At 43.9% G+C, this 24,729-nt stretch overlaps 1 protein-coding gene across 6 annotated transcripts in view; it reads left to right on the top strand.

The window, feature by feature from the left end:
* Window positions 1-22,738, top strand: part of EAF1 (ELL associated factor 1) — a 30,969-nt gene extending 8,231 nt beyond the window's left edge. Inside the window, exons 4-9 of one of the 6 annotated variants that reach the window (XR_006166833.1) lie at window positions 1,543-1,709; window positions 8,359-8,589; window positions 10,601-12,994; window positions 15,671-15,722; window positions 17,535-17,904; window positions 18,186-22,738. Coding sequence is in view for 1 of the 6 variants with exons in the window: in XM_042806393.1 (XP_042662327.1) it covers window positions 1,543-1,709; window positions 8,359-8,589; window positions 10,601-10,647 (445 nt within the window). In the remaining 5 variants the exon portion in view is untranslated. Of the gene's footprint in view, window positions 1-1,542; window positions 1,710-8,358; window positions 8,590-10,600; window positions 13,271-15,670; window positions 15,723-17,534; window positions 17,905-18,185 lie in introns of those variants that run through there. The other 5 variants (XR_006166830.1, XR_006166829.1, XR_006166831.1 and 2 more) reach the window with 5 other exon arrangements.
* The last annotated feature ends 1,991 nt before the right edge of the window (window positions 22,739-24,729 follow it).

Raw genomic sequence — 24,729 nt, 5'->3', positions numbered from 1 at the left:
CCAGGTGAAGCTTAAGTCAGAAATGAGCAAAGAAGTTCAGGATGGCTTGGGTTCAGTGAGGTGTTTGAATGCACTGAGTTTTACCCTGGTGAGGTGAAAAATATTTCAACTTTTTTCAAGCAGAGGCAGGGCAGTAAGCAATTGGAGATCTCTGTTTGAGGAGTAGTGCTTTGCAAAGTCACTAAGTTTTCCAGATCAGAAGTGTTGTCTTTTTTTTTTTAATGGCTGCTTTGATCTTTAACGACTTGTTGACACTGTGGGGGAGGAGAGGTTTTAGTGTTAATGTCCTGATGGCATTCATGGGGGAGTAATTGCACTTTTTCTACATAAAACCTTCTGTAGTTCCAAGAGCCTAAATAATACTGGAAACAGTCTTTTGCTTTTACCTTTCACTTGATACAGTGAGTGTATTCCCAAATCCTCAATCCTACTGTAAATGACTGTGTAAGGTGCATTAATGTGTTATCTAATAGCTGCATTTCAGTGATGGACGAAGAGGTGGTTCAGTGCTTAATTTGTGAGGTTGCATCTACAGAGATACCTGAGTTAGTGCTAAATGTACTAGTTTGGATACTAGACACTATTCATGTGAAGTCCAGAAGGTTCTGCATGGGCTAGTTTAACTTGTTTCTCCATGGGATTAGTTTACTCATGGGCACAAAGTGTCACACTGCTGAGCTGGGACCCTCCTAGAACCAAAACTGAGCTCTAATACCCACATAAGCTGCTTCTTGGCTGCACTACATAAAGCCATACCCCCAAAGGCTTTGGTGTGAGGTGACATATACAGCACACGCTTTAACCTCATTATGGTGTGCCATAGAGGGACCTGAATAAGTGTTTTGTTGGGGGGTGTTTTTTCTGCCAAGGATATTGACTGCCCGACAGTCTCAGTCACATCAGTGATTCAGTGAAAGGAAGAAATACCTGATTTGAATTGAACAGCTAGGCATAGCGTTATTCTGGAGACCGTTTCCCGCTAAGGAAACAGCTTAAACTATTTTTAAAGGATAATAGCAAATGAATGAAAAGCAGGAATTAAATGGCTTGCATGCTGTATTTGGCAGTAAGAATGATTGCTCTAGTCAGGTTGACCTCTAAGAGAGTTCTGTTTGAGATGATTTAATTGCAAGAGAGAAAATTGTTTCTTTTGCTATGATTGTTTTAAGCAGGATTTTGTTCTGAGTGGATTTGTTTTATTATGTAGTTACTTTAAATTACTATGATTGCTTATTGTTTTTTAAAAATACAAATACTGATTGCTAAATTAAAGCCTTCGTTGTTCTTCAAGTAGAGAATTTGGCACCACTGAACCACATCTGGATTTGAAAATACATTTTGTAAGGATATTGCAGTGTAGTTGTATATGTTTATTTGTTATTGAAAGCAAGTGTTGCATACAGAAAGCTGTAATTCACTGTTTATAAAACAAAGTAGAGATCCCTACAAAAGGAAGTCATAGATGATACATTAGTACAAGGATATTGAAAAAGCTGAACATAGTTGCACAGTACCACTGAACGTCTCTGGTTGTTTTTTCAGAGCAGAGGGAAGCAGTAAGATCCAAGCTCGAATAGAACAACAGTCTGCTCGAGCATCTCAGCCTCCTTCACAGTTCAGAGCCCCAACCAAGCCAGCAGTTGGACCTAAAACTTCTCCTCTGAAAGATAATCCTTCGCCTGAGCCTCAGCTGGATGACATTAAGCGAGGTAAAGAAGGGTTTGTAGTTTCCTGAGTTTTGGCTGGTTTTGTCTTTCTTCTTTATAATAAAAACTATGACTCTGCAATTTATAAAAACTTTAGAATGTTCAGGGATTAAAAGATGGTACTTGACAGCTGGTTTGTCATCTTTATATCTTATTTTAAGGCATCTTAGTGAATTATTTATTCTTTTCTGCCAGCATAGATACTTATACTGCAGTCTTCTCTGGCATGCGAGAACTTCCTCTTTTCGGATTATTTTCCCTCTTCAAAACTATTTCTCTGCTCTGAAAAGAAGACAAAATAAGCATGAATTCAGAAACCTGGAGCTGAGTGCTGGACAAGTCGAATGGGTGTCTCAGGCAACGATAACAACAACAACAAAAGCTAATGGTCCAAGATCTAGTTATGCAATCAAGTAACTTGGATGAAAGTTATTCCTGCACTGAGTAAGGTTGGAGCCATTTGCCAGTGGGATGGAAGGGCTGGGTGGCTGTGTTCCCATCAGAAGACCTCGAGCATATAGCATGCTAAGTAGTGCTAGTAGGGGAGGGATGAAAGTGAACAACCCTGCAGCTTCCCCTTTACCACAACCACTCCTCTGCAGCTTTGATCACATCTGCCATATAGTTGCTATGTTTCTGTTAAAGTACCTTGAAGGGATGACTGGTTTGACTCAGTCTCCTGCTGAAGCAGTGGGAAACACTTTGTCTCAGTGTTTCACTGTGGGCAGGGTGCACTTTCTTTGCCCACATCCCTCCTTTCATACTGGTGTGATAATGGGTTTTGCTGTGGACAACACAGTCAGAATGAGGAAGACTTTAAATTTTTTTTTGGTTCTCTTGTGTTTCTTGTCTTGTACCAGATTATTTTATTTTAAGATTTTTTTTTCTGTCTAGTATTTTTTTTTTTCTGGGTCTCTTTTTCTTTCTCTTTTTATCTCTGTCCCATATAGCTATTTTAGCTTGTAGACTTAGTCTATATTAATTGCCCAGGCTATGTTAATTACTGATCAGAATATTTTTTCAGTTCATGGTAATCACTAGGTGACGTTTTTACTGCTAAGCTATCTGTGTTTGCATAGGTGCTGACTAGTCTCACTTTTTCGCAACAGTAGTATTTTCAATACCTGGATGCTGGCCAACAGATGGAATCAATGTCTGAGAGTCTGTTAGCTACAGTTCCCCTAGCTGCATTGCCATTTTTATTTTCTGTGTAATAGGTAAGGAGGAAGATAACAGGTGATACATGAATTTAAAAATTGAATCAGTTGTGAATTTTAAATGTGTGTATTAAGTTACTTAACCATTGGGGCATTTTTTTGTAAACATTACCTTTACAATTTGCTCGATGTAATAGTAATATAATTGCTTTTGTCTGGTGTGACACTTATTCCACAAAGACCATTTTCTAATGGTCTAAAATATATGTCACATTGTTTATAACTCTCCTAGTAATTTTTTACCACCTGATCATTTTTTATTGGAAAAGTAACTCTGAATAAATAACCACTGTAGAGTTTTGTTTCCAAAATCAAGCAAAAGAACACCTAACTTGTGCTAAAAATAGGACTTATAGTTGGTGTTTTATAGGGAAGAGTTGTTCAAGGCCCAAAAAAGAGTGCAAATACTTGAGCAGGGTTTTTTTTTTACTTATAGTATATGCATTTTATAACTTCTTTCCAGCATTGATTATTTGGAGTATCAGCATTACTAAACCATTTATATCATGAGAACCTACTTGGGAAAGGTAGAACTAGTATGGCACAGTTCTACAATGAAAATAATTAAGAGAACGTAACTGTAAAAGCTGTGAGATCGTCTTCAGTTCTGTTATCTTCCCTTAATGTGTCTTTTTATGAACAAAGGCTTGTAAGTTCTGAAGAGACCGTGTTCTTTCCACTGGAGAGGTAGCTTTCCTTTTGGGTGAAGTAACTCCTTTGTATGAAGGAAAGATAAAGCTGAAATTCTGTGTTTTTTCTTTAACGGACACAGCACAGAATTTACAGTCCCCAAAGGAGGTGATTGAAAGGATCTCTGGTGCTATGACTCTCTCTTGCTCCTAGTATGCCCTACTTAAGATTGTGGTAAGACACACAGCCCTTGTGATGTTTAACAGTAGTTTTCAGGTAACCTCAGTGCACGTTTTTGCTTTGCCCTGGTAGCTCCCCTTACAGGTGAGCTGGGAAACAAACTTTCAGGTAGGTAGTTCTCTGTCCTGTTACCCAGCTGTCCGAACAACAGTGCCCAAGGACAGTCAGAGCATGTGGGAGTTGAACCAGTCCTTTCCTTCGTGCAGAGAGGCCTTTGGGAGGCTGGGTCTAGGGTCCTGCACCAGAGGAATCTTTTCTCCTGCAAGCTTTTATATTGCCTTTGTGCATGAAGGGAGCGAAAGAGAGGGTAAGAGCTCGTTGTTTTGAGTACTTAGCTACATCTGATAACGTTTCATTAAGTGGTGAACATTTGCACACATCTACCACAATACAGCCATTTATGTGCCTGAAATAATCAGTGTTTATCAGACATACTTGACCACAACAGAAATGTTTTCAATAATACTGGCATAATTACAGCATGCTGTACTTGGAAAAAAAAAAAAAAAAACCAAAACACAGCAGCATATTTCTGGTTTGGAGACTGCAAATTCAGTGCTTAAAAATCTGAGCAGATCTTGTTTACCTAAAATGCAGCCATAGTGTGTAAGGATTATGCCACAGCACTGTGTTTGTCTTTCGAGAACACCTCAATCAAATTTTTTGCACTTCGGTGTAAAATACTGCTTCTTCTCGCTGCCATTTCTGCATGCTCAAAGTGCCAGTATCAAGTTGATTTCGCTCCACCTTGCATACCGTTATTAACAGTAAGCACTCTGCTGTGGGCATACAACCTTATCCTCCCTAAAGCTGAATTTATTTCCAAAAGTTCTTGTTATTATTGCAGCCCAAGGTTAGGGCTTTAGTTAAAATTCCTGCATAGACTATTGCAACTGAGCGAAGTAGTAAGAACCCTTAGACATGATTATGGAAAGAAATTAGGACATTTGATACTGAATATATACAAAAGACAGCCTTGTTGAGAAAGGTTGTTCTGTTTCTTTAACGATTTCTGATCTTGAATTTTTTTACTTTAAAAACTGCATTGACTGCTAGTGTAAAACAGTAAGCCATTTTGTGTTCTTGAAGGAAAACCTACAGTTGTAGTGTGAAATGTGCAAAAGTTAAGGTTCCCATGTCAACGTCAGCTTCTTCAGATGATGTAGACTCAGTTAAGACAAGTGTTCAGAACTACTGTATGGAAAGCTTTTTTAAAAGTAACTGCTGCTCATCCTGACTCTTGTCATCTTTTAAACCTTAAAGGTGCATCAGCATGAGGTGTTAGATCTTACAGCACAAAAAGATCTTGGGGAGGTCTGATTCTTTCATTGGTCAGCTTAGCATATATGCACAGGTATACACAGACAACAGTTTTAATTGGAGGCACCACGAGGAAACATTTAGCCATGGCTTCAGTACCTGTAACTGCACTAAGCGTAACAGGCAAATAGGAAAATGCAAAATTGGAAAATTTTGAAGCAGATGTGGTTTCCTACAAGGCTTTGGTGTCATCATTGTCTTAGTCACCATCTTTGATGGTATGACACAAGAGGGTTTTGAACAGACTTCCTTAGTGGTCCCCCTGGAGTTCTGCCTGACAGACTTTTAGAGATGCAGCAGCCACCGTAACATTAGTGGAAACAATTACTTTTTTCTCATCTGCACAGAGGAAATGTTTAGCATTTTGGGCTCAAGGAATTAAGAGACAAGAGAGACTTAAGAGGAAGCTGACAGTCTGTGAGGCAAAAGTTGACTAGAAGACAGGCTCAGCCTGTTTCCACTAGTGACCATTGTCACTGATAACACCCTTAACTTCCCGGTCCTTGAAGCCTGTGATATTGGTGCTGGTTTGCTTTTCCTGTCTGCATTCTGCATAGTGGGTCTTACCGCTTCTTCCAAGGCATTATCCCTTTAACTCTTGATAACCAAACCTCTTTTATGGGCTCTTAGTTCTCTGCTTCCTCAGCAGAAAATCCTCACTTTTCAATCAGACACTAATCTCTAATTCTGCTTAAAATTAGCCAGGCTAATCTTCCTTTCACATTTGTCAGACTGCATCATTTCCTTCCTTCATGTATCTCCTCACCTACTGTACCAAGTTCAAAATTCTTGTCTAGATGTTGTGTGTGGTTTTTTTTTTTTTTTTCCTAGTTCCCTGGAGTGCATTTCTTGTTGCATCTTTTCCCTTTCACCACCAATGCCTCTTAGATTGCTTCACCTTTTTCACACTATTTTATATGCTGCTTTCTGGGCTGCCATGTTCTTCTCAGCCCATGTGCCAACACTCCTCCATCTCAGCCATAGACGCTCTAGCTCCATAAGCATACATGTGTAATTCTCAGACACTTGTCCTTCGTTAGCCTTGTTTATTGAATCTTTTTGCAATCCTAACTGTGGTCTATAGGTGACTGTACTTGCTACAATCCAAGATGTATTATTATCATCGCTATAACTTACAACTAACAACTGCATCATTAGAAGTATGTAGAAATTTTACATCATTAAGCTAGGGAGAAAAAAAATTTAAATCTGGCCATTTTAAAGGGAAAGAACCCTTATTCCTGTTTACTTTTCCTTTAGCTTTCCCCTATGAATTTCTTAGCCTTGAACACAGTGAACATTTACAATTTGAAATCTTCGATATGAGTAGGCTGAGAACAGTGACATACAAGCACTCATTTGTCTGTGTGTAAGACTCCAGGTGTGAAATGGATTTTTAAAGCCTGCAAGACTGTGTTGGGAAGGAATAAGGGAGAAAGAGCTTACAGTACAATGTAATATCTGCTCTTGGCTTAATCACATATTCTTCCTCCCTCCTCCCATGGTCTCTTACACTGTCTCTTCAAGATTAAAGAGTAAGTTTTACCTGGCATACTAATAAAGTACAAAAAGCACAGGCAATCTAGTTGGGTCTAGATTTAGAAAGTAAGTTGGGGGAGCAACCCCACTATCCTTAAATACCAAGCTGGAGTTAGTCACGTGGTTGTTCCCTTTCAATATGCCTTTCTTACCTTTGATTCTGTAACTATAGCACTTGAAATTGGGCCCTGAGCTTTGAAACTGAAAAGTAGCAGTTTTAAAACCGGCAAAAAACCCTTTAATTTCTGAAACCAATACATGCTGAGCTAGAGGAACTCTCTCCAGCAAATAATGTGGAGGCTGAAAACTTAGCTGTTACTTTGTATCATTAAGCAGCCCAAAGAAAATGGGTCTTATTAAAAAAAGAGATTTCCAGTTGTTCAGACTCACTCCTGCAGGGTCTGAAGATAAGAAGCATTAAAACTGTGCCATCTTTATGTAAAGACTCATTTTACATGATCTGGCTGCTATGCCATACACAAGAAGGATGCCCCCAGCTGAGGGGCTGGTGTTCATCTCACTCTGACACCCATCTGACATAAGGTGAATTACTTCTGGCATCAGATCTCCGTTTGTCAGGTAGAGATGACAGTACCTCATCTCGCCCTTCTTTCATTCTTGTCCCTTTAGCCTGTGACTTCTGCAGGGCAAGCTCTGAGTTCTAACCCTGTGGGTATAGAACTGCTAACACAATAAAAGCTTAAATTTTGAAGGCTTTACATCCTATGCTTAACATATGTGTGAGTATTGTTCTCTCATGAAAACCTGCCTAGATGAACTGAGTCATTAGATACTCAGCTTTGTGGGTGGATACAAAAGAATTGTCCTCTAATAGTGTTTAGGCCACTTATGTCAAATTTAACAATTTGGTATGATTTGTGGTGACTTACATTAATAACTGTTTTGTAACCAGTTGTTCAGTCAACACTGGCTGTCATGGTGCTGTCATGGTATTCCAGTGTTTCTTTGCACTGGAAACCCTGAAGTTGGGTGTGTTTGACTTGAATAATTTCCCTGTTCCAGAGTAGTCCCTGTATTTTCCTGGCTACTTGTAAGCTGTATAGTGTGTTAAGGTATTATTACCACTCCCCAACATGTGAATATTCTCATCTGCCCCACTGCAAAGTTATCTGATGTCATCCATCTGCTTTTGAAGTTTGTTAAAAATAAGTTGTGTGACTTTGCGCTGGAACAGTTTCGTACATTACATGAAGTCAAGGCAGTTTCCATTGTGCCCATGTGCCTATGCTCCGCCAGCTCTGCCTTTTTATGTTTTTCAAAAGCCTAAATGTCACTGACATCTTCCAATTTAGATTCCTTCATGTTAAGATGCTTTTAAAAAACAGGCTGGATGTTGGCCTATAAAAGTTACTCAGGGTGTGTACTTTTGTATGTGGAGCATATAACCTGCTGAAAATAATGAAGCAGGAAGTACTTTCAGGAGCGTAAAGTATATAAATAGTAATAGTGGAAGTGAAGGTTTTATGATACTAACCTATGCTGTTACATCTTTAAATTCAGCTACAACAACTAAGTAAAAAAGTTTTCAGAATGTTTTGGGTTTTCTTCCTGCCTCTCACTTTCATGTGAGATATTTTGATGTGATAAATTATACTTGACAAAACTATTGCATTTTCACATTCTTTTCCAAAATTCCATGGGGCCCTGTTTATGTTTTCAGCCACATGAATGTCCTTTTATTTCAGAGCTGAGAGCAGAGGTTGAGATTATCGAGCAGATGAGCAGCAGCAGTGGAAGCAGCTCATCGGATTCAGAAAACTCATCTGGGAGTGAAGATGAAAGCTCCAGCAGTGAGGGGGAAGAGCCAGCACATGTTTCCCCTTCCCAGCCACCGCACCAGCAGTACAACAACAGGAATGCTGTTGCTAATGGCACCAGCAGACCACAAGGAAGCAATCAGCTCATGAACACGCTCCGTGAGTAAAGGCTTGTGTCTTACCGCTGTGGGAAGGTGCTTGAGACCACTCATTTTCTTAGCATGTTAGGCTAACTCCGTGGAGTGCAGTTTGCCATCTTGGGGAGTTTCTCTGGCTGAAACATGTGGGCAGGTTTTTTGAACAGAGAGCTGAGACCTGTCTGAAGGTGTGGAGATTGCTTCAGTTTGGGTCTAGAGCCTGTGGGCATCAGTGCAATGCCCCCCGTTGACTGTGCTGAGCCTTGGTTCAGACCCCCAGGTGGAATAAGTGGGTAGAAAAGCATCAGTGTCAGAGGATCTGGTGCACCAGAGGACGGGAATTATTTTAATGTGAAAACACAGATTAGACATAAACAGTGGGGTTGTCACATGTGTCAGTTAAAGGTCTGTAAAGAATTGTGAATGGTACAAGGCTGTCCTGTAGTCATAAATGCATAATCTCTGTGGTCTTTGTTATTAGCTGTATTGCTTTGTCAGAGTATTTACGCTATACTGTGTTAGTCTCAGATGCATTTTCACAAATATCACATTTTGAAGGGAAATTTGAAGTGTCATGTATTTGGTTAAAATACTACAGCTATGGTGTTCTCCAGCATTGAATCGGTACGAATTCACCCTTTAAAAAGTGTAAGAAACATTTTTAAAGCATAGTTTTGTCCTATGAGACTTTCTCTGGGTAGATGGTGTACGTATGTGTTGCTCTTTCCTTATGCTAGATCAGGTATATTCTAACTCAGTGGAGTTAAAATACTGCATTTGCAAGAAACCAGAACTTAGTTATCATAAATTGTTCTTAATTCCTCCTGAGGCATGTTTGCGTACATCTCTTGGCACCCACACATTAGGAACTGGTGGAGTTTAAATACAGATAAATGTAGGTTTCCAGCTTCAATAAGACAATTATATTATACAGACGATACTGAAAAGGCCTCCTGTGGAAAACTGGAGAGGCCTGTCAGTCATCCTGTCAGTAATGAATGTCTAAGTGAAATCCAAAGTTCAACAATGTCAGTAGGACTCTTTCCATTTCACTGTTTCTGGTTGCGAGCTGCCTCTTCCCTGCTTCTCCTGGGCCATGACAGCAATACTGCATAAGTCACTGAACATCCAGAAGCCTCTGACTCCAGGAAAATTTGGGTACTCATGGGGTAGCTCCTTTTTTCAGGCAATGATTTTTGCCTTTGGACTTAAAATCCTTTTACCAAGGATTAATATGTCCTTGAGCATTCAAGCGACCATTTACGTGGGGAGAATCACCCCTAGCTTAAGTTCTTGTTCTATAAAAGGAGAGAGGAGATGAAGGGCATAGCCATTTGTCTGGGGCAGGGCCGTGGGAGAATTCTGGAAGAGCTGGGCTTGGTTACCAGAACACAAGCATGATTCTTGTCCCCTTTTATCCCTTCCACCTCACCAAATCACAAGTGCTCTGCAAAACAGGGTCTGAGACTGTAGGTTTGATTCATATCCTGGTCTTCTTTTGTCTAATCTCTCTTCGCACTTTGGAGGGGGGGCCTTCAGCATCACAACATTTGCCAGCTTAGTTCAGCTGATAGCCTTAAAATTGCGATGGCTTTAACATTCCTTTTAGTTTATTGACATGTGGAGGCCTTGCCTTGCGTACCCAAATGGCCTTAAAACAAAAAAATCTATTTTAAAAGGGCTGAGAAAGCCAGGGGTTTCCCCAACACCTTGTCCCAGAGCTATACCCAGGAGCTTGGCCGGGTGGAGCAACAGCCAGTGTGGGAGCACCAGGGAGCAGCTTTGGTGGCTGTGGAGCCAAGGACACCGGGTTTGGCCCGGGTCCGACCGTCTGTTAGCCCCATGCCACTCTGAATGCTCTTGGGCATAGAGAGCAGTTCCATTAAAAGACAGATGAGGTCTGCATTCATTTCTTGTGTTATTCTTATTTAAATCTTCCAGTGCAAATGTGACTGTTCTTTGGTTTGACTGCCATGAAATGTGAATTAACGCCTACTCACGTGTTGTGTTTTGTTGTTTTTTGTTTTCCATAGGAAATGACTTGCAGTTGAGTGAGTCTGGGAGCGACAGTGATGACTAGAGGCTGAGCTTTTGCTGTTTCTGTTACATATACATGAAGAACTAATTTACCTTGAAGTAATCCTATTGCTTAGGAAGAGGAGCTGGCACAGAGATAGTTCCATGTGTGGAATTTCAATAGAAGAAATGCATAGGCCTACAAAATAGCAGATGTTGAGGGCTGTTTTACTTTGTGAATTAAGTGTATATTTTGTGGATATTCTTATTCTTCTAAAACTTTAGACATGTACAGTGGGTGAGCCAATATATCTTCCTATGTTCCTGTCCATCATCTGTAAGTTTAATGTGTAACTATATGATACCATCTGAAAATGTCTTGTTTGTAGAAGATACTCAGCCCATCATGACTAGGGGGGGACGCTTCTGTATATAGGGTGAGCATGAGCCAACAATGAGTTTAAAAAAATATGCAGGAGCTAGTGTGTGCACTGAAGTGGGACTGTCGTAAATTAAGTTTTAATACTAAGTTGATTTCTTTGGTTTGGGACTTTTAATTGCTATTTATGTTTGATTTAATGGACTTACTTTTAAACAGTTGGAAAATAGAAATTATAAAATCATGTTCATTGCAAACCTTGCTGCACCAGTGCCTTATAAGCAGGTTTTTTAAATAGTGCTTCCATTCCTGCCAACTTTCCTATAGGGAGCAATACTGAGACCTCCTCAGATTACTTTGGCGAACAAGAGCTGTATTTCATATACAGCCAGCTGTTCTCTGAGGACAGTTATTCTGGAAAGATAAAGGATATACATCAGTCACCTGAACACATCCAAATTAGAACCAGATCAGCATTTTCTCTTGCAACTGAAGTGTCTCATTTAACTCAGACACTCGGACCCAGTCTTCAGAAAGATTGAGGAGCCCCATTACCGGTGAAATTGTAATGTCACAAATACAATATTTTGGCCTTACTGAAACTGTAAGATCAGAGCCCTCTTTGCAGTTTCCTAGAGAATGCAGAAAGAAGAGATGATTAAGCAGTTAACTATGAAACAGTCTCTCTCCCACCACAGTTGTCCAGGTAGACTTTAGTCCATATTGTTTGTTGGATGGGATCTCTGTGCTTGGCAGGAGTACACAGAACATGAAATATTTGCCTAGGATGAAATTCACCTCTGTTTAAGGGGGTTTAAAGGGTGCTTAGGTGGATTATCATTAACTTCTTGCTTGCCTGGAAAATGAGTGCCACAGGCGGCCTCTTACAGCTTGAACAGCGGGCTGACATTTTAAAACCAAAACTCAACTAGCATAGGACAAGTGGCACCAGCGCTGTGGTGTAATCCCAGGGAATGGGAAGCCAAGTGGGATGCCTCTCCCTTCTTAAGTGTCTGCTTTGCACTGCTTTTGTCTGTCTGTTAGTTTGTGTTTTGACTCCTGTTTGTTTACTGAGCTCTTTCCTTTATTTTTTAAGGTGTTGAAGAGCAAGGGGACATTTGAACGGAGATTTTATTAAATGGTTTATTTTTTTGCATTAGATACATATTCAGGCATATTTTTGCATTATTGTACATACATTTTAAAATACTTGTTTTTTTTAAATTGTTTTGTGATGTGGGTACATATTTTAACAGAAAGTTATGAAATATACTTGATGTAAAGCCACAATTGCTCTCTCTTTTTTTTTTTTTTTTTTCTTTTTTTTCCTCCCTTTTCTTCCTCTGACCGTAAAAGTGCTCTGTTTTAACAAGGTTGTACCAATTTGTGATTTTACACTTTGGCGCAGGAGATCTTCATGGTAGTTGGCGGTCTAATTAATGCTAATACTGCTCCTGACTTTTCCCCAGCTGAAGATCTGAATAAGCAGGGAGATACTTCTCGATGCCATTTCCCCATTACTGGAGCTTACTCCTGAGTTCTGTTGACAATATTTGTGCTTAGATGGAAAAGCATCAGTGCAGCATTTTCACTGCTTATCATTCACTTGCTGCACACGCACTCTAAAAATCCAGGACGCGTCATAGGAAGTTCACTAATTATGTGTAAATAAAGTATGTGAAACTTAAGAGGATAAGACAATACCAGGCTGCATTGATTTGAATCACCAATTTAATTATGCTTTAGATCAGCAAGTGGGAAAGCTTCATTCAGGGAATGAATTTCTGCCTTGTTTTGTATTTGTACTCCAAGTCACGTTGCCCTGCTGTCCCTCCCTAAAAGATTTCTTCCCCTCCCTGTTTGTTGGCAGCCAAAATCAACATATTTTCACACATCTCCACCACTTTTAAAGTACATTTGTCCATCCTTCGCATCCCCTGGAGATGCATCGTATCGAGGGTGACCAGCCTACTGTCTCTGAGCTGTTCAGCTGCACGTCCCGGACGGCATCATCTGGCTTCCCACGGGGCTGGTGAGTAACGTGGTGGGCGTCAGCAAGCCAGTCCCCACGCCTGTGTGACCCAGCCTGTCCCCTCCCTGCCACTGTGCCCTGAGGGGCTCCCGGCATCTCCTGCCTGAGAAGCCCTCCGGGATCCCCACCCTTCCCACAGCTCTCAAAGGTGCGTGGAATGTGTTTTTCGAGGGTGAACCATGTGGAGACTTCAGCAGGCAACTTGTAAGATCAGTAGGAGCGGGCACCGCTTTTTTTCCTCGTTCTAAATACACACGTGAGTCTGGTTTAAAGCCATCGCCAGCCTGATGTTTTCATTGGGGCTTTTAAAATTTTATGTTTCATGCACTAAGAAATAGTAAACGTTGTCTATCTGCTCCTGTTAGATCTTGCAGCAAGTTTTATTCAGATGGAAATTGGAATTCAAATCCTTGCAGAAAAGCAGTTAATTAGACTTCTTTTAATTAGTTAGCAATATCTTTAACATGTTCAGCTCTGGGGTCCCCAACATGAGAAGGACGTGGACCTGCTCAAGCAGCTCCAGAGGAGGCCATGAAGATGCTCAGGAGCTGGAGCAGCTCCTCTGTGGGGACCTGCTGAGAGAGTTGGGGGGGTTCAGCCTGGAGCAGAGAAGGTTCCAGGGGGACCTTATAGTGGCCTTCCAGTACCTAAAAGGGACCTACAGGAAAGGTGGGGAGGGACTCTGTGTCAGGGGGTGTAGGGATAGGATTCAGGGTAATGGTTTTAAACTGAAAGAGGGCAGGTTTAGATTAGATGTAAGGCAGAAATTGTTCCCTGTGCGGGGGGTGAGGCGCTGGCCCAGGGTGCCCAGAGCAGCTGTGGCTGCCCCCTCCCTGGAAGGGTTCAAGGCCAGGTTGGACGGGGCTGGGAGCCCCCTGGGCTGGGGGAAGGGGGCCCTGCCCGGGGCAGGGGGGTGGGACTGGGTGATCTTTAAGGTCCCTTCCAACCCAAACCTTTCTATGGTTCTATGCTGGAGAAATAAGTCAATTAAAATACATTTTGATCAAAACTGTTCATGAAAGAAAGTATTCCTGAGTATTCCTGATAGGTTCTAATCCTGCAGGATTTTAGCACTAGCAGATCTTGCTCCTTTACGCTCATTTTTCCACATAAAGTAGGAGCATCTTTTATATGCCAATTAGTTTAAATGTGAATTAACAGTGCATATGGAATGCAATTATCTGAATGAACTGAAACTGAGTAAATATTTCTTTGCATTCGTGGGAGAGCTGCCTGCTAGCTATGGTGAGGTTAGCAGTTCAAGACAGCTTTGGTTTCTTCTGTTCAGTGACTTCTTTTCAGTGGTTTGACTTTCCTTGAAACTTCATCAGCAAACATGGCCTGCTTATGACTTTTCCCATAACTAGAACTGCTTTAGGAGTAATGATAATTATTTAAATTGATTCAAATAGATTACCATCATTTCAAATATTGTTACGATTTCTGTTTTAATAAAAAGGCTTGGTTTCCAAAGGGACAAATTCAGCCACCTGCTTGTCCATGTTGGACGCCTTAAAATACAACTGCAGCAATGTCCAAGTGTTTCCAATTTTAGTCCTGTGCAGAAAAGCTTCCACCCGCCGAGGGCTTACCGGCCCCAGGAGCAAGCAGGGCTCGGGTCACTCCAGCTAAACCACAAGCCTGGTCACCTCCTGGCGAAAGGCGTCCCCGTCCCCTGAGCAGAGACACACGTTTGTAGGAGCGTGTAGCGCAGCACTCCCCTTTCTTGTTCCACCAAAGCATCCCCCTCCTGTCATAAGTCTTGGCTGAACTGGTTTTGTTGAGAAGGCAGACTGATAGGAAAATGTTTGTTTTCTTCAGCATTGCTCGGAATAGCTCAAAGCTTAACTGTGGGTAGTACATCTGTTTTGAAGATACTGTGCCGAAGCTGATTTGCACAGTTTGCTTTATTATAGATGAGCTATATGTCTGTTTATGTATAGAAGCAGTTTGCTGTGCAAAGCTTTACAGTCTTTTTTTCCTCCTTCAAAGTCCATTTATTTGAATTAAAAAAAAAAATGAAGTTCAATAATCCATGCATGTCTTTTTTATTTTTCCTTGGGTTTTTGTTTTTTTTTTTTTTTTTGTAATTTGGAAACGAAGAGTAATGTAGCCTGGAATTACTTGTAATGGAGAACACTTATTTTCAGTAATTGCCCATGCTTCATTGTTCAGTGTGCTATGCATTTCCTGCTAGCCTCTGAGTCAGAGAGCCTATGGAAAACACAGCTGCCCAGCAATGGGCATCTTGGTGGATGAAGGCTTCTGCTGGTCACTCTCAGGGTCTCGGTTTCAGCTCCTAACGATGAATGATGACATTTTGAATCTACGTGGTTATTTACAGGGTTTTTTTATACACACACAAATACATCTAATATCAAAGGAAAAAGAGCATTGCTGATGCTTGCCTTAAAAATAAAAGCTGTGATGTTGGGCAATTGCTGGGACAGACATCATGTGAACTTAAAGTGATTGATTGTTCGGTATATCGCACACCCAAACCCTGTTCTCAGAAGATAAGCTGATTAACAAACTAATAGTTAAGTTAGTTAGCTGATAACTACCTCTGGTTTATGTGAGAAGGGTGTGTATATAAATTGAAAGGTATCTGTTTAGCTGTTTCTTCCTATTCCCACTGCTTACCCTCGCTTTCTTTTTTAATTCCATTATTTCTAGCACATGTATGCTTTCTGCTGCCAAAGTCCTGCAGGAGTTTACAGGAGAGGAGGTGGGTGTCGAAATGTTACAAGTGCATTAGCTGTATTCACCCTTGCTCTAAATTCGTTGTAAATGACAAAGACCTTGTGAATGGACCCATCTTCCACCCCTCTCTTTGGCTTTGCCTTTACTAGGACTAAACAGTATTCCTTTGGACAAGAGAGAAAGAAAGGGCAAGATGTGAGAGAGTGAAACACCTCAGTACACTGAGGATGCTCTCTTGCTGAGCCGTGGCCTGAGCCAGCCTAACTTGATCTCACAGCATCATTGTAAATAAAACATAAAATTCATTGCTACCATTGCCCTGTGGCTGGGAGGAGAAAAGTGGAATTTGGAGAAAAAGTGGGTTACAAATACCTTGCTGAAGGGATTTGCACAAGAGTTCTGGTGAGAGGTTTGGCCCTGCTAAGTTTCACTTAGCTCTGCTGGTGAGTTTTTGTTTGCGGTGCGTAGTGGGGGTACCCATGTCTCCCTTTTTGGGCAGATGCTGGTGGAAACGGGATGGAAGCGAAGCTGACACTTTTTCCAATGTGCTGTTGGATTTAGTTGAACCGTGTGTTTTAAAAATGGCACCGACAAGCTAAATGAAACAACTGATGGGATATCTTGGAAGGAATCATACGAATTTGAGTTGAAATCCCACAGAATCCGTAGGTTCTGGTACATCTGCCAGTGATTTTAATCCTCCCAAACTTTTGTAGAAACAGGGCTTTCTGAAGGGCAATGTGTAAAAATGCATTAAATACCATGTTGAAGGTTTTGCATGAAAATTTTGACCTGCATTTCTTCCCAAGCCAGCTAGCTTTATTGTAGGACCCTGTGTGAAAATCTTTGAGGCACACTTGTACAGGACCTGGTCTGAAGGAAAACATTCCTTGCGTGTTGCAAATAAGATATAATTGTCCATATCTTTGCAACCCCAGCCAGCCTGTAAATTCTGCCATCACCCTTTTGTAACTTGGGAGTTGGCTTTTTCCTCCATAGCTCTGATACCTTCGTAATATTTTCCTACTGCCAGACATTATAATCGCTAACAAAAATAAACAAGCATCTGCTTAGGAAAACAGCTATCAAATACTTCAGTGAGCTGCATGGGTTTTACTCCAACGCTTCAAATAAGTCTCGGGATTGTGATAGTCTGCTAGGAACAGAGCCTGCAATACGAGATACGGATGCTCATCACACATAACTAAGGTGGCCAAAACTCTGTAAGCATATGGGATGCATACTAAAATTTTAAATTACGTCAGAGCCGCAGGCTGTGCCCCTGCGCGCATTGGGAAGCTGAATGGGAGGAGAGGTTTGGGAGTGGTTTGCACAGAGGAGATGACAGCAGGGCTGTTGTTGGGACTGAGGTGCAGGGGACACGAAGGTGAGGTGCCAGCCACGGGGGCCCGCCAGCCGGGTGACACCGTGGCCCCATGGCAGCCCAGCACAACCAGTGTAAGAGGTCACCGGCGTGGGGGAGAGGCTTTGTCTGCCCTGAGAGATGCTGGTGGTTGTCACCTTTTCCTTCATGATGTAAGAAGTATATTTAGTTATGCAATCATTACGTAATTAGGGAAGAGACCTGGTTGCTTGGGTCTGGATGGTGGAGAGCGAAGGCAGAAGGGAAGGGTAGGGGTGGGGACCACTCAGCAGCAGCAGGCTCGGGTGGTTCCCTGTGCTTTTGAAAGGGGAACTAATGTGTCTTAAGACAAGGCAGATCATCAGTGTCCACTGGGAGAAAAGATACTGTTTGAACCTGGCCACAGAAGTGAATGGGCACTTGCCAAAACCGGCTCTGTGGTAACCCTGTCTTACTCAAAATTAATTCTTTCAGGGTTATGCAAAAGACTAAGGTTCTTCACCTCAGGAATGGAGCCAGATTTTTCTTCCACACTACTAGGGCTGGACTCAGCATCATAAACAAACTGGTGTAAAGAAGACAATAAAGCCATTAAACACTAGCCAGTCAAGATACCAGGTTTGGTGGTTAGTTAATCCAGCCAGTGAACTCACTTCTCAAATGCCATCAAGAGATTTTAAGGCGCAGTAAATATGCTGTAGCTGTGTCTACGCCGGCAAGTTGTACAGCCTGGGAGCAGATCCATACTGCCGAAGGGTGCTGAGATTGCAACGTGTGCACCATCCACCTCTCCTCTGAGAGCATCCACCTCATGTGCCCTCTCCCTGATGCAAACCACAGCAGGGTAAGTGGGGATGATCGAGGCATTCACTTTGTAAGTGCTCTCCTGACCTGAGCTAACCACTGAAGTGTAGGCACCTTGCGCGAACTGGCCCCGTTCCAGCTTCTCTGCAAAAATACTGGGATAAGAAACGCATTAAGAAATATTGCTTAATCCCAGAAGCATATTAGACTTTATAAAGACATTCTCAGTATGGTATTAATACATGAATCATGCTGAATAATAACACGTGATCAAATAGCTGAGACGTAACCATTTTTCTTTCTTTAAATATTTTTCCACAGGAGAAACTTATATTTTCACAGGCTTTAAGGCACAAACAGCATTCCTATGTAATACACACAAATCTCCATCTTATAAGGTGCTAAGTGACGATGCCAAATCAAAAAGAAGGCTGTCGGCAGCAGAGCTAGGACCAGGCTGCAGATTTTCTCACATAATCCTTATAGCAGCCTCATGCCTGCGACACCAGTGCAGGGCTTGCCCCTACGGGAAGGTATCCCAACAGACTGAAGCTGGGAACCAGTCTGACTTTCAGAGAAGAGCTTCTAGTTACAGATGAATGATTTTTTTTTTTTGCTTTTAGAAGCTTAGGCTAAATTTGGGAAGAGGAGCTTCCCTTGCCATGGGGTGTTGACCTGGCCGATGTCACTGCTGTCACTGCCTGCACTCAGTTTTTCATCACTCTTCCCCTAAAGCAAGTGACTGTAACAGAAACAGGTGATGTTTCCAACGTCAGTGTGGAACTACCAACAGAGCAATTGCAAGAGAAGTTAGGACGAGGTGTGGGCCTGTGTCTGTGCTTGGGAAAAGACCCTCGGGGTACCATGTGCCCGGTACTGCTGTGTCTGTGTCAGTTCATACCAGCACTTGTCCCACTACCTTTTTTTCCTCTGCACACAATACAGTCGATTTCCCTCTGCTTCTCCCAGCCATTAGAAGGAAGATAAATCACTGTAGTTAAAATCACAAGTCCTCGTAAAAACCTGTTTGTGCCCAGAAAGCTAAGTATCAGAGCCTGCCTGAAGCTTAGGAAGAAGTGGCATCTTTTTCAATAAATTTACATCTCTAAATAGATGATAAGTGTTGAATCAATTTCCATATGTTTAAAATAGCAGAGCATTAAGGATTCTGGCACTTCAAGCAATCAACTAATTTGGGACTATTATGAGAATATCTTTTATACTAGTGGAGCAATCATCTGAAAATCAGGGACAGTCTGCAGCTCTGTGCCCTTTCAATATCATAAAGGATTGCAAATCGACAAAAAAAGCCCTGTTTGTTTTCCTGAAGACATTATGGTGCCTTATGACATTCAGGTCTTTGCAAAATCACCTTTCAGCTCTTAATAAGCCAAGTCATAATATACCCCCCACTTGGCTTGCCTGGCCACACGGTCTGCTCATGGCTACACAGATCCAACGATAAACAAGTGTTGGCAGATACTGCCGGGGGAAAAAGACAGGAACTGTGGTGTACCAACCTCTACGTCCAAAAAAGATGCAAGGGCAGAACAGTGCTCTCCTCGCAGTTTCTCCCATTCCTGTAGCCAGCCTGCGCTCGCTAAGCCTCACCTCTGGGCACGTCTGGCTGGCTGCTTGCTGACCCTCAGCTGGCGGGCCCTCAAAAAGGCTCACAACTCTTCGTTCCTACCATCTCAACTAATTTTGAGATGAGTCACATCGTCTTCAAAAGGGCACTGAACATTAAGCGTGTACAGAGCCTGTGCTTCAGAAAGTTTCAAGGAAAATCAACTTCTTTCAAAACCAGCTGGTGTTGGTTTCACCCTCATGGAGCAGGATGAAGGCTTCGTGCAGGGCTTTGAGGGTCACTATAAAGGGATGAAAATATCTACAGAGCTCCAGGTGAAGTGATCCACGGCAAATCCAGACTCTTGTATCACCCTGTTTGCCGAGTCATCAAATATTTCCATCGTATTTCAGTACACAGCTCACAGATGTAATGTGCCATCGCTTTAAAAAATGCATAGCACTATCGAGCCTGGAGATGCTCCACTGTTACTGCACAGCACCCAGCACCGTGGTGTGATACTGCTGGTCTGGGTGTCAAGAGCAATAGAGGCTTCAAAACTGCCTGTTTGCACGACCAGGAAGATGTCAGGGCATCAGTATATTCTCCCTCACTTTTGGCACATGATCTTCCTATTCCTACAAAGCAGGGACTTTGAGGAGGACAGATCTGGGGGTTGTTTGATGACTTTTTAAAATTTAAGTTCATATTTTGGAGCAGGCAATGCCACCAGGGAAGGCTGCTAATTAGCAACTGGGTTTTGCATAGCCCAGATCTTCATCGTTATTTATGTGCTTGATTTCTTACTGCCAAAGCAACAGGATGTTCAACCATTGCCTTCAAAGGGAAGATGTCAGGGTTTCTGAGAGAAGCAGGATCTTAATTCTGTATAAATTTTTTAACTAATATTTTTTGGTAGTTTAAAATGAAAAACCGTGCATTTCTAAGTCACCTTCCCTCTACAACATCTTGGCTTGGATCATTCTTCACAGTTTTCTTGCTCTTTCCTCAACTCCATTTACCATGGCAATGGGCTATAAAAAAGCAACCCAAAGCAAAGATGACAGCCACAGCTACATTCCTCATTAAAGGCAAGAAAAACACAAATTGCTGTCTGGATGCTCTGTAAAGCTGAGTATCCTCAGGAGCAGGGAAGTCGGGTGGGGAACAATTTGCAAGATACCAGTGTGCTGGCTCCTGGCCTCCAGCCTCAGGCGATGATGTGGTTGGGGTTGTGTGCTGGGAAGGATGCATCACCCAATGGATGGGTTGGAAATAATATAGCAGCCAGGAATTTGTCACTTTTTAGTAACCTCAGTGTAGATGCTCGGCAGTTAAAAGCTGATCTACTGAGCAACAGTCACTCAGCTTGAGCCCCTGGAAGAACCCACTGCTGCTGTGCTGCAGTAGGACTTTTAATGCTGTTAGAGGCTTGGTGAAAACGTGTGTGGAGCTGTGATGGTGCAAGCACCACTGAAAGCCCTGCACAGATCAGGCCTTTGCAGGGACAGCTGTTTCAGCACCTCTCAGGCAAGTGCAATAGTCAAAGCTCCGGACATGGGAAATGCAACATTGCAAATGAGCTGGTACTGTAAGAAATATTTTCTTTTTCAATGTCTGTGGTGTAAAAAAGGTCTATGAGTTGGCCATCAGGGAATCAGCCCCCCTTGCCCATTTCCACCCACCCCCCAGGACTTCTGGATCCTTTTCTGGAGCAAGGGAACCAGTCTTTCCTTAGGAGACCAAACTGTGGAGACAGCGTAGAGATGCAAGAGAACAAGCTGTTGCAGTACAGCAATTAAGGGTGTATCTCTAAGAATTTACTGGCGCTCACCCTCCTGACCTTTCTGTATCTAGATCAGCAGGAAGGGTGCGTAACGAGGGCTGCGGGAGGGCAGTCGGGTTCTTACAGCTGGTCAGGCGAATTAATGTGAATTGCTTGGCAGTTCACCAAAAGCAGACCGGTGAGGGTTCTTCATGAGAAAAAAAAGAGAAAAAAAAATCTTGAAGGTGGCCAGTCCATGCACTAGATTTGTTAGATTTCTAACCTGCTGTAGAGGAGAACAGTGGTTCAGTGTTTCGGAGAGACTCCACAGCTGCAGGTAATTTGCCTTTGACACATTTCAGAAACCCTTCTGCTCCTCCACCTTCCGCAGCTTCTCGCTCCCCCTCTCCTGCATCCCCTTTCCCCGTGTCATTTAATGTCGCTGAGTCCTGGGGAACAGGGGAACCGTAAACACCTAGTGAGGTGTTCTTCCCTTCCTCACTTGAGCACAGGGCTGTCGAGTTTCCAGCCTTCTAGACTGTGCTCAGCACCAGGCATCTCAGAGGCAAAGGCTTTTGTAAATGTAACTCCCGGGAACCGGACACCTGATACTTTAAAAACCTTCCCTTCCACACCTCCTCCAATCCATGCAAATGGGAGAATGGGTTTATCCACTCAATCCTCATGCTGTCATTCACCTTTGGCCTGACAATTTATATTCTGGCAATGTGGAGAACCTGCATAAAACCAGAAGTCACCTGTAAAACGCCGATACTTGTATTTCTCATTCAACTAGCATGGCTCTGGCAGTGCGTGTGCTCTCCCTTACTAATATTCTCCATACGTTCTTCAAAGTGAAATGCTGTTTCCAGCAGGCGATAGTTACTGGCTAGTAGCATCCCTCTGAAATGATCTAGCAACATTTCCCTGACCTCAAGATGGCCTGGATTGGGGTGATGGAAAGCACCAGGGCGGTTTGTGTCCCAGAGGGGGATGGAAATGGAAGTGCATCCCCTCAGGGTAGGGGGAAATACCTTCCCTCTGGTGTGGCTTCCCTTCTGCAAGCTGTCCTTGCCACGGCAGACAGCTTCTTGACCTCCCCTCTCCTCCTCTCCCAAGAAGACAGCTGCTCCCCTTACGTGGCCATCCTTTGGGGCATGGACACTCCTTGGTATTTGGAGCAAATCTGAAGCAAAACCATGTGCGTGACTTACACAGTATTTTAGAAAAGCTGAGGCACAGTACAGCACTGCTGGCCACCTGCCCACCTACTCAAACGAGCAGCGAGTGCTTCTGCTTTTGAGGGGTGTCAGGGGCACCGCGCCTGCTTCGTCTCTGCGTTGCCATCCCTCGGCCCCTGGCATCGGCGCGACAGCCAGGGCCACCGAGCCTGCCTTGCTCTGCAAGCAGCACTTCTGCAGGTGGCTTTCTAGCGTTGCCAGAATGACCATCCTTTACCGGGTTGTTTCTATAATCTGCTTTTGGGGTACAGGTGTAAAGGCAAAGAGACTTGTCACATGTAAATAAACAGATAAACACGGCTGTCCGGTTTCAGTGGCTATGCTGTCAGACGTGACAAAGGATTTTGCAGCGCGTGCTGCAATAAGATATTTAAAATCTCATTGAAAACCTGTCAGCTCCCCTACCTCACAGAAAAGAGATAACGAACAGCACATACTTCAAAGTGACGTTTTAAGGACTAAAAAGACGTTCACGAAGGGCTTTGAAAATGCACATAAATCATAGGTGTTAACACCGAGACCTCGTTTGTTTGAAATTATGGCTGCTTGCAAGGCAGCCTTGACCCGTCCTTAGCTGCTGCGGGCCAGGGCGCTGCCGGCCGGGAGGACGCGGCTGCCTGGCTCCCCGCCTGGGGGGGCCCCAAATCTGGGCCCCAAACCCTGCGCACGGCCGGCCCCGCCAGCGAGAGGAAAGGCCAAGGCTTCGGTCCCACCACCGCGTCCTCACCCATCGCCAACACCGTTTTTGGGGAGGAGGGAGAACAAGGCCGGGTCTCGGGGAAGCACAAAGAGACGGCGGGATGGGGGGTTGACCTTGGCGGCTGAGTGCCGCGGCGGGGAGACGTCTGCTTGCGTGGTGGCACCCTGCCCACCGGTTGCAGGCAAGCCGACAGTGTCACGTTTTAGGAGAAAGGGCTGTATTTTTCCGTGTCCTATTTTCATGCTAATTATGTAAGTACATTTGGAGATAAAACAAAACCAAACCAAACCAAACCACCACCACCAAACACCCAACACTGCAAGAGTGTTGAAGGTGCAAAGCCCTGCAGAGGACTCGCAGCCTCGCCAGCCCCCAGAGCCCCGACGGCCTCTGATCACGGTGGGGTTTCTGCAGGATCTCTGTCTCCTTTGGGAAATGGCGAGTGGTTTAGGATTTCCTTTCTAGCTGTTCAGGACCCACTGCTCCAGCCGCCGGCTGCCTGCAAAGCCACAGATCTTCCACGGGTGCCCTTCATACCAAGCGCTTTTCGGGTATCACTGTACCCACCGACCCCAGGCGGGCGCGGTAGGTAGGAGACTGATGTTCCCTCATTTTCCCCTGGCAACGGAGGTGAGGGGGGACCAGGGTAAGTACCTGCAAGAGCATCCCCTTATTCTGGGATACGAGGCACCTGGGCCTGGAGTTTTGAACTATTTGTCATTTGTCCCACGCTTTGCACCGTCAGCGCACAGCTCCCAGCGCAACGAGGAGTGCTCAGCACTCGCCACCTCTAATAGCACCCCAGGAACGAGGGCAACATCCAGAATATCTGCACGGAATAAATGAAACATCCTTTGGCGGAAAAACCAGCAGGCGATCGCATCCCACAGGCACCGAGGGGGCTGAGCTACGGTTGCACGAGCACTCGTGTCGCTGGTATTTCCCGATACCTCAGCGCTGGGCTGCAATGCCAGTGGAGGTTTTTCTCTTTGCTCCTGCAAACTCTTCTACCTGCATCCACGTACGGGCTCTGCGCTACCTGGTCACCCCTATGAGGTCACGGGCTTCCAGCCGAAAACCCATCCGGGCCCGTGGGGATTTTTTTTTTCCTTTGTGGCACAGCAGGCGCCGACGCAAAGCAAAGGCCCTTTATAAATGCGGGTCTCTCGCATCTCACGAGCCTTGCTGGAGGTGTAGACGAGCGCTTGGGATTTGCTGGGGAGGGCAAGGCGAACCTGACCGCAAGCCCCTGGGTCCCCAGAGCGTTGCTGACACCAACCATAAATCTGCCCAACCTCACGGGGTGAAACCCGGCGGCGTCTTGACGAAGCCCAGCACCCCACGTTTGGGCGGCTTCCCCTTCCCCGGGTGCGAGGGGGGTACGGGTTCGTTTAACCGCTAAACGGTTACGGCCGGGCGGGCTTTCTCGTTAGGAAAAGATGAAATCGGGGGCACCGGTTGCGGGGCGAGAGGCGAAACCCCTCCGGGTCCGCGCCGGCCTGTCTCCCCCCAAAAACTCCCCCAGGAGGCGTCAAACCACCCGCCCCGCAACCAAATGTGTGTCACTGTGTCCGTCCCCCCTCCTCCTCCTC

Source organism: Tyto alba, unplaced genomic scaffold (genome assembly GCF_018691265.1).
Source record: "Tyto alba isolate M040663 unplaced genomic scaffold, T.alba_DEE_v4.0 Super-Scaffold_46, whole genome shotgun sequence".
Classification (NCBI taxonomy): Eukaryota; Metazoa; Chordata; class Aves; order Strigiformes; family Tytonidae; genus Tyto; species Tyto alba.
This window is presented reverse-complemented; position numbering and strand designations above follow the sequence as displayed.